A 17,469-nucleotide genomic window follows, 5' to 3' on the forward strand; every position below is an offset into this window, starting at 1 on the left:
TGGACGAGCTCAAAACGTTTTGAACACCTTTACACCTGGCATTAACGTCCTCCACTTGTGATCCGATCGACGAAAACGCATGTTAATGCCAAGTGTAAACAGCCTCTATGTGTGAGCTTTTTATTTTATTATCAGAAATACTCCTGTGACTATCATTATTGTTCTTATCCATGAATTTAACTGTTTTAAAAGTAAGGCAGAAAACATATTAAAGTATTCAGATGCCCAATTACAGTTATTTATTTGCAGTCCTTAAAGGGACACTTTTTTAAAAAATATGCTCATTTTCCAGCTCTCCTGGAGTTAAACATTTGATTTTTACTATTTTGGAATCCTTCCAGCTGATCTCGGGTCTGGCACTTTTAGCATAGCTTAGCATAATCCATTGAATCTGATTAGACCATAAGCATCACGCTAAAAAATAACCAAAGAGTTTCAATATTTTTCTTGTTTAAAACTTGACTCTGCTGTAGTTACATTGTGTACTAAGACCGAAGTTGTGATTTTCTAGGCCGATATGGCTAGGAACTATACTCTCATTTTGGCATAATAATCAAGGACTTTGCTGCTGTAATATGGCTGCAGGAGGAGCAATGATATTACGCAGTGCCCGAAAATAGTCCCCTGCCATTGAAAGTTACTAAGGGGACTATTTTCGACTGCTGCGTAGTATCATGCTAGATGGTCTAATCAGATTCAATGGATTGTGCTAAGCTATGCTAAAAGTGGTACGACCAAAGCCGGAGATCAGCTGAATGGATTCCAAAATGATAAAAATCAAATGTTTAACTTTAGGGGAGCTGGAAAATTTAAAAAAAAGTGGAGTGTCCTTTAATGTTATGCTTGATAAATGAAAGAAGTTGATTGCGCTGGTGCTTAAATCCAGGCACTTCATGATTGCTGATTGATCTTTGAGATAAATAAACAGATGGTCTCCTATATGTGTTAGGCACTCAACTTTTGCCTGAGGTCCTAGATTTTCACCTCAACTGGATGTGGAGTAATTTAACCTCTCTCGCTCTCTCTCTCTTTCTCTCTATCTATCTCTCGTTCCAGTATAGTTTTAACTGCCCCATCATTTAATATTAACCTCTATGCAAAGTTTGCATTGTGCCAAGACATAAAGTGCTGAATTGGCTTTTTGGACTGGCGATCAAGGAAAATGAAATTCTTATTGATAGGACCCATTATTACATTGTCCATCATGAATGAAGGTGAATGAACTGTTACGGTTGTCTCTACAGCAGCAGCTGAAGCAGGCGATTCGTCTGGGTTCTCCTCCAGCGCTCATCTACGGGAGGAAAGCTGAGGATACAGGAGCTTTCTCTGATGATGATGGTCTTCCCTGCAGTCCTCCAGAATACTCCAGCCTGCACACTGTGCTGGCCTCAACTCCTCATACGGTACGGTTATCTTTAATGTTATTTCATATCATAACTAAAGTTACCAGATGCACAAACCACTAAAAAGTACAAACTGTATAGTGTACACTGAAATGATTAGGGATTTTGTCAAAAAATTCAGGTGCTTTTCGATAAGCGCTTACGACTTATGACTAATAATAAAAAAGAAAAAGGTTTGTTCCTAACACAGTGGTATTGTATGGAAATATAGTTCTTTATTTTTGTAAGTCATTCTGCACAAAAGTGACAGAAAAATGTTCATATTTTGGGTAACTGATAACATTTTGTTTATTGAAGAGTTTAGTAAAGGGATAGTTCGGCCAAAAATGATATTAAACCCATGATTTACTCACCCCCAAGCTGTCCGAGTTGCATATGTCCATCGTTTTTCAGACAAACACATTTTCGGAAATTTTTAGAAAATGTTTTAGATCTTTCAGTTGATTAAATGTAATGTTACGGGGTCCACGACCTTCAAGTCCAAAAAAAGTGCGTCCATCCTTCACAAAATAATCCAAACGGCTCCAGGATGATAAACAAAGGTCTTCTGAGGGTAATCCGCGCGGTGTTGTTGTAAAAATATCCATATTTAAAACTTTATTAACGTAAATAACTACCTTCCTGTTGCGCCGCCATCTTAGTCACGTCCGCATTCAGGATGAGAGCTTACGCAGCCTACGGAGGCTACTCTGCTGCTGCTCTGTGCCCCCGCCCTCCGAATTTGTTATACGTCACTAAGAAAAGTGCGTACACTACGCTAATACTCTCTCCTGAATACAGAGGAGATGGCGGCGCTACCGGAAGGTATTTGTTTTCGTTAATAAAGTTTTAAATATGGATATTTCTACAACAACACTGCGTGGATTACCCTCAGAAGACCTTTGTTTATCATCCTGGAGCCGTTTGGATTTATTTTGTGAAGGATGGACGCACTTTTTTTGGACTTGAAGGTCGTGGACCCGTAACATTACATTTAATCAACTGAAAGATCTAAAACATTTTCTAAAATATCCGAAAATGTGTTTGTCTGAAAAACGATAGACATATGCAACTCGGACAGCTTGGGGGTGAGTAAATCATGGGTTTAATATCATTTTTGGCCGAACTATCCCTTTCATTTAATAAAGAAATAAAATAGTAAAAGGGAAACAATATTTTTATAAGCATTTAAACAGGAAATGATTGTAAAATGCTGTTTTATCATTGCAGACGTCACATTTGCCCCAGAGGGGCAGTTTGAGCATGGAGACATCTGACAGCGATGATGATCAGGTGACTTTTGCAGAACACATGAATCTTTTAACCCTACACATTCCTCATATCAGTCTATGACAAGCTTGTGTAACATTTCCTATTGAAAAGAATAATCACATGTGGTGTTAAATATAAATGAATTCTAGCTTAATCCAGTTGTTTTGTAAGAATTCAGTAATACTCTAAAATAATTTACATTTAGATGTGTGGCATACACTTTTATCCAAAGTGACTTACAGTACATTACAATGTAGGCTACACATTTTTATTGGTATGTGATTTCCCTGTAGACATAAACACCACCACATTTCTAATGGATCATAAGTAATCATGAGAGTAATACTCTATAGTTAATTTTTTGGGGGAAATCCTGCATAGTCCACCTTGAATGTGAAAAACTTTATATGTGGTTATGCTGATAGGACACCTGGATGAACTTTACATCCAAAAATCACCTTGACAGTTAACAGTAGTTGATCAAAATGATCTGATTGCAACAGGGATGACTTATTTTTGGAGGCAATTTTTGGAGGCTTTCCTTCTCCAAAAAGCCCATTCATTTTTCCAATAGACTTTTGGATTATTGCAATAAATAAGCTCTGTGTTTAACAAAAGTTTAAGACATTTACATGTTTTGTCTGACAAGATAGTCTTCACAACTTATATGAATTTTGATTACTAGAAATTAAAAACTATCCTTCAGGCAAAAGTATGGTCCACTTTTTACACGTACGTGAGGATACCGTGTATAGTGCACATGATGCAATTTCCGTCATCAAGAAAAAGTGTACACACACCACCGGATTGTTGTAAAAGGTCACGCACAGGAGAATGTAGTATGTAGCCAAGGAGATGCATTTCATTTTGTTGCCAAGCGCATGTGTCGAACGCCTGTGTACATGTACGCGTCAAAAAAATTATACTTTACAAGAGTGAGCATTTAACCGTGCACATACATTCATGTATACGTAAAAAACTGACTATACTGCGACCATTATGCTGCGTTTACACCAACCGCGTTTCAGGCGTCAAAATCACATCTACCGTGCCTAGTTTGCAGCTCGAACAGTTTGAATGCATTCGCACGTGTAGATCGAAGTAGACGCGCGGAAAAAGTATTTGATGCGCGTCACAGGTAAAATCCGCTTCTTGTGGGAGGGGCAAGTGCTATGCTGTTGTCTGTTTGCGGGATGGCTGATGTTTATTGTGCATTAATCATGATAGAGTTACCGGTTTGTATTTAGTCACCTTACTATAGGGGAAAAATAAACGGCGCTGGTCGATAAACGTCAAAAGTGAAATGTCTATTTACAGCTTACCAGGTTGCCTCACTGACACTCTTCCAAGAGAGGTCCTTTTTACTCCTGTCTCTATAGAAATAAGAACTTGTGTCGTATAGCTCCGGGTGACTAATTACGGACAATATCAAGTATTCATGCTGAATGAGTGCCTCTGGACGGGGCTGCCGCCACAACAGCAAGCAGGCTCCTGATTGGTTAACGCGGCGCGAAAATCCGCCAAAGTTCAAATTTTTCAACTTGGGCGTCAGCCGCAAATTCACCTCAAACGCAAAATGCACAAAAAGCACCATTCGAACTAGACCACGAATGAGGCGGAATTGCGTCTACCGCGCCAAACGCCTCATCCGCGCCGCGAGACCTCCAGACACGCGTCAATGCATCTTCACATTGACTTAACATTGAAATCACTTGCGCTTGACGCCTCTACCACGGCTGGTGTAAACGCAGCATTAGGCTAGACACGAACTATACCACGGCCACTCGACTTGTACGGCGGCCTCATCATCAAGTTTCCAACAACTCTTTCAAACTTTATTAAACGCATTTAAAAACATTTCCCCTGATAAGGGAATACTCTGAACGATTCTTGGTTGGGAATTCTGCCCGTGTTGCGTTGTTTTGAGATCTTCATTCGTGATGACATTTGAAGTCCCCGACAACGTTTGTAGTCCCATGTAGCATCTCATTAGCAACCACCCTTTTAAAGACACTTTAAAGCTTTAAAATCTTAGTTAAAAATTTTAACCAAAGCCCCATTAAAAATAAACATTGACTTCGGGACGATGAAACCTTAGGTGCTAAAATGCTAACTTGCTTTCAGGTTTTGCCTACAAAAAAACATCGTCCTATTGCAGAAATTAAAGTAAGTTGTTACATTCAGTCTGGTTTCAAATACTTTCTGGATCCACTGGGGCTCATCTGAGAAACCATTATTTAAACTCTTGTGTGGTCTTATTATGTATGCAGCGTGCTCATAAATCAGACAGAATGACCTAATATGATGTTGCTTTAGCTTGTAAGTGACACATAATAAAGAACTGACAGCTTAAAGTTTGTAATATCAGTGGTATTTTACAACAACCGCATAAGAATTATCCCAGCCAAAGGCAGATAAAACCAAACATGCTTGTCTCAAGTACAAACATGAGAGAGTCACTGCCTGCCTGTATCCACTCTTTCATTTGAATTACAAATTCGAAAGCAGGGTTTTCTCTGTTCGTGTACATGTGCTCATAGAAGAGACGCTTTCACGATTCTGTATACACACCCTTATCTCACGCACAACATAAGCACCTACCCAAAACAGCTCCAAAACAAACTCCTAAAGCCACTGAAAAACATACACTCGTTTTGCTGCCAGGACTTTCAATGGCTGAGATGTGTTTGTTATGCAACGCATTGAGCTGAGCCTCAGGCTGTAGTGAGCTTAGAAATTGGATTTTGGTGAGAAATGTTACACTGTTTGATATTCTTTCTAAAGGGAGAATAATTTGCAACATTTTTATGATATAAGATGTGCCGATTTTTTTGTCCCATCAAGAAAATACAATTGAAAGGTGCAATGTGGGACTTTTAAATATAATAAAAGTCGACGTCATGTTTCTACGGTAGCCCTTAACGGACAAACTGCTCTACAGGGAGCGTTTGTCAATACGTTGTGCAATTCAAAGTCTCACCACTAAATGTTGCTAAAAGTCCCACATTGTAACTAAGTATTAAGATGTGTATATAACTAACAAATATTACCACTTTAAAAGGATATATGTAATTGTTTAATCACATTGATGTTGTTTGAAACCTGTATGGATTTTGCTTTCATGAAACACAAAAGATGTTAGGCAGTGACTGACAGCATCAGTCGTCATTCGCTTTTATTTTGTGATGAAACTTTATGATGAAAGGGAACCATAAATATAATTGCCTGAACTTTTTGTGTGGAGACCTCTACCTAAATTTTGTCAATTTATTTACTTTTATGTGCACTGTCAGAAATCAAGAAATGGTCAAAATGGTCCCTAGCTGTCACAGGGACTGTACCCTTTCAAAAAGTACACCTTCGTACCTTAAGAGTTCATGTTAGTACCTCAAAGGTACATACTGGTACAAAAATTATACAAAATTATATTAATAACGTACTTTTTTAAAGGGATAGTTCACCCAAAAATGAAAATTCTGTCATTATTTACTCACTCTCATGTTGTTACAAACCTGTATACATTTCTTTGTTCTGATGAACACAAAGGAAGCTATTTTGAGAAATGTTTGTAACCAAACCATTTGTGGACCCCAAATTATTCTTTTTTCCTACTATGGAAGTGAATGGGGTCCACAAAGGGTTTGGTTACAAACATTTCTCAAAATAGCTTCCTTTGTGTTCATCAGAACAAAGGAATTTATGTGGGTTTGTAACAACATGAGAGTGGGTGAATTATAACATAATTTTCATTTTTGGGTGAACTATCCCTTTAAAGGGTATTGCCCCAGTGACAACTAGGGAGCATTCTTGACAATTTTTCTGACATTATATAACACACATAATTGGCCAGTTTGGGAACCCCTAGGATAGACATAAAACATTAAACCACTTTTTAAAATGTCTCATCTTCTGTTTCACAAAAGAAGAAAAGTGATACAGGTTTGAAACGACACAAGGGGTTATAAATAACAACAGAATTTTCATTTTGGGTTGAACTGACCCTTTAACAATTCATCTTATGCAAAGATTATTTAAATGACTTCACCTGTAACCCACACTCAACTGTATAGAGGTCAGACCTCACACGGGTTGTGCACCACCAGCCACAGCTGTGTTTGTTGTGTTTCAGCAGATTTGTGTACCTGTGATTTGCTGTGATAAAATTCAGTATTGAATACCCATATGGGTGAGTCGGTACCAAAACCCCACCAAAATCTTTTATTTGACTCTAGGGGATTTAGAGTTCAGTATGAACCAGTGAGGTTATGAGTAAAGCAGTGTGGTCTGCATGCATTCCAGTGGTTCACACCAGCAGCCTGTCTGTCTGCTGGAAATAAGATATTACAGCAATCCGGATCAAAACGCCTGCCAAGACTGGATACTCATCGTCTCATGTATCGCTCAATCACATGGATTTGTTACATCAAAGAAAGATCAATGATGTTTTTTCATGTGCAATTAAGGATAGTTTTACTATACATCAGTATATTGATTTGAAGGATTGGAGAGAAGCTGAATTCTGACCCTGTCTGTGAAATAAAGGTTAAAGATGCTCCTAATCTAATGATGAGATCAAAGATTGCTTTTAATAATTTATTTTACATTGATTTCAATCTTTGACATGACCTTACACTCTTATAAATAAAGGTGCTAAAAAGGTTCACAGCGATGCCATAGAATAATTATTTTTTTTTTGGTTCTTCAAAGAAACATTTAGTCAAAGGTTCTGATCCATTCCGTCCGGGTCCAATATTAATAGAGACTGCGATTAAAAATTAATACCGTTCCATGCAAATCCAGCTTCGACCTGCAGCTTTTTTGCTCATGTTTTACCCACGTGAGCTGTAACTTTTTCAAAAACAAACTTCAACCATCCATTCTTAATATCAAATTCTGAGGGAAGGTTTTCCAGTGACTGTGTTCTTCCACAACAATCACTGAACAATATTCAATGACATGTTTGTTGCTTGGACGCTATCCAGTTTGCGCGAACCAGTGGGCGGGGATACCGAAGTAGACGTTAAGTGGAGGCTTCGTTTAAATATCGACCACAACGTCATAACTAGGTACATTCCAGAACCTGGCGTTTTCTAGGCATGGTGCCAATAACAGTTGATATTTCAGTAACAAGGATGTTTTCAGTTCTGAAACTTGCAGGATGTTCGTTTAAGTACGATGACCTCATATATAAAGCTCAAGGTAAAATGAATTCCTTGATTCACAGCTGCTTTAATTTTGAGTTAATTCAACTTAAAAAATAGCCTGGCTAACACCAGACCAGTCTCATAGAGAATAAGACGTGGTCTGGGAACCAAATGCTCATTTTCTTGTATTTGAAGCGTGGTTTATGAATGCCCAGAGCCGTTTATTAGGCACCACGAATGTCTATCAAATGCGTCTGGACGTAGCTCATAGCCAATCATTTCAATTATACCAGATGACGAATGTAGAGCGACTTAAACTCAAACGTAAACAACTTTTATCAGGTACGTGTGCACACAGCTGAAAGCTATGCAACTAAACCGGTAGCTGTATATTGATATTGAAAAGCAACACAATTTAGTGTCACCGTGACAACCACAGTACTGGCATAATGACAGTTTGATATTAATAAATACCACTTACCATTTATAAGTTAAATGGACTTCATTGACGACCATGCCTAGCAGGTTGGTCCTATAAAACTCTGTGGCTATCATGTCTTGCCATATCCAAACATCCTTCTTGGATATGAAATTGTTTAACGCCAAAAGTTGCTCTTTTAAAAAAAATAAACTTTCATTCAATACTACTTCGAACACTATCTAAGGCTGCATTGAAAAGTAACGTCTGCTGTCGTGCTGGATAAACAAAACTGCTTCGGTATGTCGCACAGACGTCGTCATTGATTTGCTGCCCCCTCCCCGTTCTGTGATTGGTTCCCTATTTCAGGGGCAAAAATTGGTCCATGGTTTCCATGCTAGACTTGCAGAGTGAACACATTTGCGTGCAAGGCAGCATGGGGAAACTCAGGCTACTTAAAAATATTAGTTAACTCAAAAAAGTTACAAATTGTTGTCAACTAATATTTTAAGTTGAATTAACGTAACATTTAAAGGCAACCAGGTAACTTAACTCTTTCCCTGCCATTGAAGAGTAACTCCACAATTAAGAGAAAACGCTTCCCTGCTAATGACGAGTTTTACCATATTCCATATTTCCATATTTTTTGAGGATCCCTGTTAATCTGATCTCTATCAAAAGTCCTTCACAAAAACGCAATTATCTCAGCTTTTTGCTTAAAATTTTGTCTTTTTGAAGAAACCTACACATATTTGAGAAATGATAAAAAAGAAAACAAATGGAGGTAGGATGAAAGTTTTGTTTGTTGGTTTGTTTGTTTTTTAAAGCAGAGTGTCTGTTTTTTTCATTTTTGTATGTATATTTTTTTCCGGAAGGCATTAAACTCTTGTGAAAATCATAAAAGTGCTGGCACTGGCTGGCAACTATTTTTCTGCAGTGCTTTGAACACAAGTATGGTTGTTGGAGTACTTCAGATCTATTATTTTAAAGTTGTTTTCGGTTGGCTTGTAAAATGGAGATTTGGCACCAAATCTTCAAAGGACATGGGTGTTTATACTCTAGCAATGATGATTGTGAGTTTGCCAACAGTAACCCAGTGTTTTTCAGCTGTCAGTGCTTTTGTTTGTCTTTGGTTTTGAAAGGAAATAGCTGAGGACAATCATCATAATTGGTCATGATGCGTCAGTTGTGGTTATGGTGATTCAGTATCTTTTTTATCGAGTTGGACAATATTCTGGTTTGGTGCTGTGTGCATTGGTGACTTGAAATATAAACTGGCAGTCTTGTTGTGCTGGTGGTTAAGAGATGGAAGGAAATCATGCATTGAATCCGACCATCTATTTAGAATTGTAAGCCACGTTTGTGGGTTTGGGAATGGAAATGTTTTGGATTATTTTAGCAATATTATTATTATTATTATTATTTTATATTTAATACATTATTTTTATGAAATTCCCCAGTACTCAGTTGACCTGATCATGGAATGTACTTACTGTATAATTATAGTCCCACTTAAATCTCTTGTCCTCTCTGATCATATATAGATGTCATATGACAGCTCTTCCAGACCCAGCACCCCTCAGGCTCCTGTCCCTGCAGACTTCAGTTTACCAGCCAGCTCCGACTGCTGTTTAGACAGCACAGCTGCCCGTCACCGCATCGCAGTCAAGGCCAAAGCCTGCACCAGGAGAAAGCCAGTCAGCGTAAGATCTTTCACATTTACCATTCATGTTCTCCTTTATTTATCTATGGCGCCTCATTATACCAAACCATAGAAGCTTTTTTGTTGTATTATTCTCATTAAATGTTTAAAGCTTGTTTTTTTTCACGTTTAGCGGCACATGTTGGAAAACAAGAGACAGGACCTGAGAGACAAACTGCTGCTTAGAGAGACAGAGGACAAACTACGGATAGTTACGATCATCGTAGAAGAGGAAAGTGAAGGTATGTGTCACATTCTTTAATATTTAACTTTTATACCAACACAAACGGTACAAAAAATGTAAAATGTACTGTTGAACTGTAATAACTTGGTCATGCCATTCCAAGTGGTTTATAAATGTACAGGGTTCCCACGGGTCCTTGAAATCCTTGAAATCCTTGAAAGTTTGTGAATCTGGGGGAAATAATTCAAGGCCCTGGGAGGTTTTTGAAAATATACTTTTTGCTCGAATCTATTTTATGCAAGAAGTTTTCTGGGAAAAAATCCATATTATTCCCTGTGTAGTGTAGGATAATATCATAAAAATTCTAGACTTTTTAAGCACACGTGCTAAACTGTTCACTTTAAATGCTTATATCTTCTGTATGTGAAAGTTGATTCATACCAAAATGCTTATTTGCATAGTTGTGTTTGACACATGAAAACGTCTCGGGTTATGTATTTAACTGTTGTTTCCTGAGAAGGGAACGAGACGCTGCATCTTCCTTGCCATACTTCATGCGTCCCTGTAATGCCGTCTTTGGCAATATTTCTGATAGCGATATACTTCCTGGCTCCCGCGTCACCCTGTCTTTGTCGTTAAGCCTCTCATTGGTTGAATTTGATATACACATTCAGACGCACTTACCCCTGGAGGCGTCCCCAAAGTGTCACCGCAGTGACGCAGCGCGAGTTCCCTCGAAAGGGAACTGTAACAATGTATCTTAAAAGATATCACAATGTAACCTTGCTCTCACTTGAATGTGTCCCCACATTTAGTCCTTGAATTTGAGGGTATTGCATCTGGAAAGTCCTTGAAAGGTCCTTGAATTTGAAGTTAACTAAGTTGTGGGAACCCTGAGTAACCGTGTTTTTTATTTGTAAAAAAATCTGATAATGTCACTATATTATGAGTTCACATTGACATGTCATCAATAGGCTAATATGATAATAAAGCATATTTGGCATGCTGTCCAGAGGGAGGGCTCCAAACTCTGAATTTTAGCCCGAACCTAAAGTACTCATAGCCTGGCTGTGCCCTCCTACGCACTTCTGCTAAGTTTCATTTTCCTTCAGTACTACGTCTGGGATTTCGGTCTATTCTAGCGTTTCGAGAAATCAAATTTTTGTAGGACCAATCAGCGAACAGAGGGATTGGCTGAGAACGATGTTGTTGATGTTGTGCGTCAGTTTGAGTTGTAGTTCAGTAATGGCAGTGGAGAAAGAAGTGAGAAAAGCTATTCGGTCCGTTGTTGCAAAACTGCCGAATATACAGAAGTTAAAGCCGGAGCAAGAACAATTTTTGCGAAGTTTTGTTGGTCTGATCATTCGGACTTGTTGTTTCCGGCCGGTTGAGTGACTCTGGGCAGATCCAATAGTGTTGAACTTTAACAGAGAACCCGCCTACAAGGAAGTAAATGTTTCTCAATAGAGAGAGGCCAGACTCTCTGTACAAAAGAAATGTACAAGAGTCTGGTAGAACCAGGCTAAATTACCCCCCCCCCCCCCCTTAACTGGAATAGATAGCTATGAGTGAGGCGATGGGGTGGAGGAGAGATGCTGCAAAAACTGTCACGAGACAGAAATGAGGGACGGCTATATATAGAGACCTCTTCACACTGATTGGTTGGATTACATGACCACGCTCCTCCCGAACTTAGTTAAATAAACTTCATATTGATTTATGTATGGGTAATTTTTGATAAAACGGCATATTATATAAATATATGTTTTTGTTTGGACTAGATTTGCCCATGATTCCTGATTCACACCACAAGACTCTGGAGTCAAAGACATCCTCCTTTACTTCTGAGATTGAAGACTTGCCTGACTCCGCCCAGTGTCAAAAAACATCTAGAAAGTCCTCAGCTGGAGACGCCTCTGAAGAAGGGGAACGTGTTTCTGATGAGAATCAGCCTGAGGTCTCCGCCTGGGAGAGTCCAGTGACACTTCAGCTACAGACTGATGACTTCCTGCTGGACACAGGATGTGAGGTCATTCCTAAGGATCAGGGGTCATTGCTGGAGGAAGTCTTGAGCTCCCTGAAGAGTCCTCTTGTTTCAGGACTTGCACTGGAGAATGAGACCACGATTCCTCAGAATGAGGTACATCACATTTAGTATCATATGTTTGTGGCTATGATTCAATGGACATCCAAAAGTATCCCAATAATTACACAAATCAATTAAATTTAAACTCTTGTGCTTTTTGTAGGTAGCAGAAGTAAAAAGTGAGAGTGTGGATGCTCGACTCGAAGAGAAAGCCAAAAGAGATCTCTCAGAGTCTAAGGTTCCTCTCTCTGAATCGCTGTCATTTTCAGAAGAGATCACAGAAGAGACTTTAGAAAAAGAGGAGACGTTAGAAGTGTCTAGGGAAGAGACTAAATCCAATGTGAATATTAGTGTGAATGCCAAAGAAGAAGCAGCAAAGACGGAGTTGAAAGAGAAAACAGAAGATTTTGCTGTGAATGTGAAGGATTATGTTGAAGTTATTGTTGAGGACAAATTGGAAAGTAAAACCAAAGTTGATGCAAATAAGAAGATCAGTGACCTGACGGTGGTGGAACCAGATAAGAAAGATGTTGGAGAACCTCGAGACGTTCAAAGACAGTCAGTTCCTTCTGAACCAGAGAGAGCTGTGACTGCAAATGATATTGAAAACATTACTTCAACATCTCAGACAGTCGACGTCTTAAACTCTGAACTGCCGGTTGAGATCATTTCCTCTACAGCGTCTCACAAGCAAGACAGTCCAATCCTCCATTCTCCATTATCCAATACATCAGTGTATCTTCTAGAGAAGGAAGAGGAACCTGGTAAGCGCCGTGTGTCTGGTGGGCTTCAGGAAGTAAACCTCGATGTTGTGTCTGAACAGAAGGAGGTTCTCGAGTCAGAGCAGACCGCCGGCGATGAGGTTCGACCTCGGTTCACCATAGCCCCTGCCTGGCAACGGTCTTTGACTACTGGGGTTGTCAGAGAGCAGCTCCAGATGATCTCACGAGGGGTTCCAGAGACTGAAGTGACTAAAACATCCGATCAATCGCCGCAAACAAATGAGTTTTTCACACCGGCAAAAGAGGAACGCTCCAAACCAGCCCGAACTCACAGTACACCATCGTTTCCCGCAAGAAAAGAGAAGCCCCATGTTCAAGAAGAGTCTGCTTCAGGGAACCGCTTCGGAGTGAGGTTGAGAAAGACTGCTGTATTGCATCGATATGGTTTAGATGGAGAATCGACACGGACCCCTACGCGTAAAAGCCTGGAAGAGTCAGAGATCCTAGAGAGTCCGGAGACCCCAGACATTGAGCAACAAGGAAGGAAGACGGCCGTGCCTATGAAGTCTGATCTGATAGTTGATGCAGTGATGTCTAGCAGGAAACTCTCAGGTAATTCAAGTCTTTAAAAAGCTAATTGCAAGTATAATAGGGCAGATGGTTAGAGAGTTGGGCTTATAACCCAAAGATTGAGAGTTTGACCTTCACTTTCACAACTGTACAAACAGTATTTCATGTTTGTAATCCATTTAACTTTTGTGATGTTACACCTGAGTGTGAAATAAATAAAAGAATATTGGATACAATGTAGTAAAAATAAGGTAGTCTTGAAAAGTGGGATATTAAATGTGACCACAAAACAATTTGGGCATATTTGTAGCAATAGCCGAAAAAATACATTGTATGGGTCAAAATTATACATTTCTTATGCCAAAAATCATTAGGATATTAAAGAACATGCTGACTTTTGGGGATTTTAGCTTATTCACCGTATCCCCCAGAGTTGGATAACTCCATACATACCTTTTTTATCTCCATGCATGCCGAAACACTGTCTGACACACCCACTGCTAGCCTAGCTTAGCAAAAGACTGGAAGTAAATGGCTCCAGCTAACATACTGCTCCCAATAAGTGACAAAATAACACCAACATTTTCCTATTTATATGTTGTGATTTGTATAGTCACATTGTATAGCCAAGTATCAGTGCTTCTCCTTCTGATAATATAGTTCCCTGTATGTATTAGGGCTGGGTATCAATTCAGATGTCCCAGATCAATTCAATTTCGATTCACAAGCTATCAAATCGATTCGATTCTCGATTAAATTTTCGATTCGGGTTCTCAGGTAGGTTTTTATACTCGATTCTCGATTCAACTCAATGAATATAGATTTAATACACATACTATATTAATAAAAAAGAACAGTGAACAGCAGTTTACAAGTGGGTAATTAATAAAAAGAAATTAAAAGCCACAACACGTCTTGCTTGCGAAATCTAAAATGCTTCCATTCCTCCGTTCAATGTTTGCGTAAATAAATATGGAAAAAAAAATCGATTCTGCTCTTTGAGAATCGATTTTTAATCGACCATGTTTTAAAAAACGATTAATCGAAAAATCGTTTTTTTGCCCAGCCCTAGTATGTATACGGTTAAAAGATGGCTGTGTCTCATATGACCTTGTTATTTGTACACACTGTGACTATATAAATCACAACATCTAAATAGGAAAATGTTTGCGTTATTTTGTCACTTATTGGGAGCAGGATGCTAGCTGGAGCCATTTACTTCCAGTCTTGTGCTAAGCTAGGCTACCAGTGGGTGTGTCAGACAGAGTTACGGCACGCACTGAAAAAGGTATGTGTGGACTTATCTAACTATGGGAGATACGGTGAATAAGCTAAAATCAAAAAAATTTGGCGTGCTCCTTTAAGATCATGTTCAATATTTTGTCTATTTCCTCCCATAAATATATCAAACATTTATTTTTCATTAGTAATGTATGTTCCTAAGTACTTAATTTGAACTTTAATAAAGATGATTTTCTCAAAATTTTGAGATTCCAGATTTTCAAATAGTTGTATTTCGGCTAAATATTGTCCAATTCTAACAAACCATACATCATTGAAAATATTTTTTAATCAGCGTTCAGGTGATGTATAAATCAATTTTTTTTTTTAAATGTACGCTTATAATTGGTTTTGTGGTCTAGGGTGACAAATGGTTATTTAATATTTTTCTCCCTTGCATGGCCTTGGTTATGTTAGAAGAAATAAAAAATATGTTTGTATAAGTTATACCATGAATTGTATTGTACAATTTACAGGTTAGTGTTAGGTTAGTTACATTTAGTAGAGTAAGTTAGCTCCAGCGTTTAAAATATCTTGATATGCATGTCATGTCATCTGCAGATCCGGTGGGTCGAGTATTTGTTGGTGACACAGAGTCTCCAAGCTGGATCTCTATGGCAAGGCAGAAGCAGAGGAACTTTATTGACAACTCTCCAGAGACCTCTCCGGAGAAACATAACTCACAGGTTTGTGACATGTTGAAAACTTTCTCATAGGGAAATGTCATCTGTGCATGTTGAAACGTTGTAATATACAGTCTCCTGTGAAGTCTCAATGAAGTGAAATAAGCTTATAGAGAATATAAATATGTTTTGGTACTGTACTTTTTTTCTAATTCGAGTTGTTATAATGTACATTGGTATACACAGACATTTTGTGTCCATCTCTCAAATTGTTTTTCCAAATCTTAACAATGTGTCCTATTGTTGTCAGGAGGATCTTAAACGGCCAGATTCACTGCCCAGCTTACCAAATTCAGTCACCCAAGAGCAACTTGCACAGCCATGTATAAAAGGTAACAATCTTTTCATTAGTATCAAACGCTGTCATGGTCGTACATAGCAATACATTTAATTTATACATTTAGATTTGTGCCGTCAGGATGAAAATGTTCTGTGTTGATGAAAAACAGTATAATTGCAACAAAATGTAATAATTTAAAAATGCATTTGACCATAACACAACACATTCAAATATGCTATTAAAATATTCAAAGATTTACTTAAAATTTCAGGGGGTACTTCAGGTAAATAATTTTCGGGGGTTCAGCTGACAAAAAGCCCCTAAAAACCCCTAGCTTTAAATAATTAGGGTGAGGTTGTCATGATAAGAGCCCCTATTCTGCCCCCTATTGGATATTGGATGTAACTGTCTATTTATCGAGTTTAATATTTCAAAACATAATTGCGTTTTATCTTTATATAATAAATACATGAACCATTGTTTTTGAATGAACAGTGTTCTGCTCGATGGAGATGTCCAACCCGTCGATGGTGGAGAAGGAGAGTAAGAGGACCACGATCCCATCCACTGCACCTTTAGCCCAAGATGAGCCTCCCTGGATGGCCTTAGCCAAGAAGAAAGCCAAGGCATGGAGTGAAATGCCTCAGATCGTTCAATGAAGGACTTGGCTGGCATACGGGCTTCAGTAAAAGACTATACCACTTCAGTGGCTTCATCCTTTATATTTTGTTACACCTACGTAATGTGAGCAGTAATAGGAAACTTGTACAGACGAATTTGCTTATGAACTTGCCTGATATAAAGGAAATGTAAGCATTGGGTATATGCGTAATATCTTAATCATGATTTGGTTCCCTGCAGAAGTATCCATTAATGTAAATAGGATCTTCGTACATACAGATCTGAGTTTGTAATTCAGGTGGAGTGCTTCTTAAATGAAAGAAATCTTGATGAGTTTTGTTATTAACAAAAAATGCGTTCATTTTGTTTAATATTTTGAACCTCCATCAATTTTAATTTAGGACTGAATGGATACCTTCACTGCTCACTACTAAGTAACATTGGTATGAAATATTTTAGTCTTTTAAGTTAATAACAACACAGTTATTATGAATGGAGCTGATGGTATCTTTGTATTTATTTCTCTCACCCTGGTATGTTTTATGTATTTTCGATTTATTTTTCTATTTACACGCACAGTTTGTGACTTGTACATAAAATGTAAAGTACAGAAAAAATAAATCAAGAGAAATAAGGAATATGCTTGTTTGATCTGGTCAACAAAACTAATTTTATTCTGCACAGAGTTGTGAAAGAGGTGATCAACGTGTCTTCGTTCATTCATTCATTTCCATATCTCCTATATTGGTGTAGCACTTTATTATTGTATTATTATTATTGTCAGACAGATGCCAACAACTATAACAGTCATTTCCAGCTCAGCTGATATGATACTGATAGCATTACAATAGTAATCCCAAAGTCATTCAGGAATCACACATGTGGATGAATGCAGCTTCATTTTTACCCAATTTTTGGGCAAACGCATCTAAAAGCATTACTAAATATGAAATGTATATTAATATACGTAGCCATTTAAAAAAAATATTATTTAAAACAAATTCACACAATATTTAATTTATCTGATCCCAACATGAGCTAAGGTTTAACTACTTATTAGCATATTTAGGTATTACATTTACAGTAAATATGTTTTCAGATATTAAATAAATTTATAATGAGGT

General features: G+C 38.1%; 1 protein-coding gene across 6 annotated transcripts in view; it reads left to right on the forward strand.

Annotated features, from left to right (window-relative positions):
• LOC135748302 (uncharacterized) overlaps positions 1-16,983 on the forward strand; it is a 42,836-nt gene extending 25,853 nt beyond the window's left edge. For all 6 annotated transcript variants that reach the window (XM_065266485.2, XM_065266490.2, XM_065266489.2 and 3 more), the window contains 9 exons: positions 1,245-1,403; positions 2,613-2,675; positions 9,761-9,919; positions 10,052-10,160; positions 11,884-12,242; positions 12,352-13,522; positions 15,323-15,447; positions 15,695-15,776; positions 16,220-16,983. In XM_065266485.2, coding sequence (XP_065122557.1) covers positions 1,245-1,403; positions 2,613-2,675; positions 9,761-9,919; positions 10,052-10,160; positions 11,884-12,242; positions 12,352-13,522; positions 15,323-15,447; positions 15,695-15,776; positions 16,220-16,383 — 2,391 coding nt within the window. In that variant the 3' untranslated portion in view covers positions 16,384-16,983. The remainder of the gene's footprint in view (positions 1-1,244; positions 1,404-2,612; positions 2,676-9,760; positions 9,920-10,051; positions 10,161-11,883; positions 12,243-12,351; positions 13,523-15,322; positions 15,448-15,694; positions 15,777-16,219) is intronic.
• The last annotated feature ends 486 nt before the right edge of the window (positions 16,984-17,469 follow it).

This window comes from Paramisgurnus dabryanus, chromosome 16 (assembly GCF_030506205.2).
Source record: "Paramisgurnus dabryanus chromosome 16, PD_genome_1.1, whole genome shotgun sequence".
NCBI classification, from domain to species: Eukaryota; Metazoa; Chordata; class Actinopteri; order Cypriniformes; family Cobitidae; genus Paramisgurnus; species Paramisgurnus dabryanus.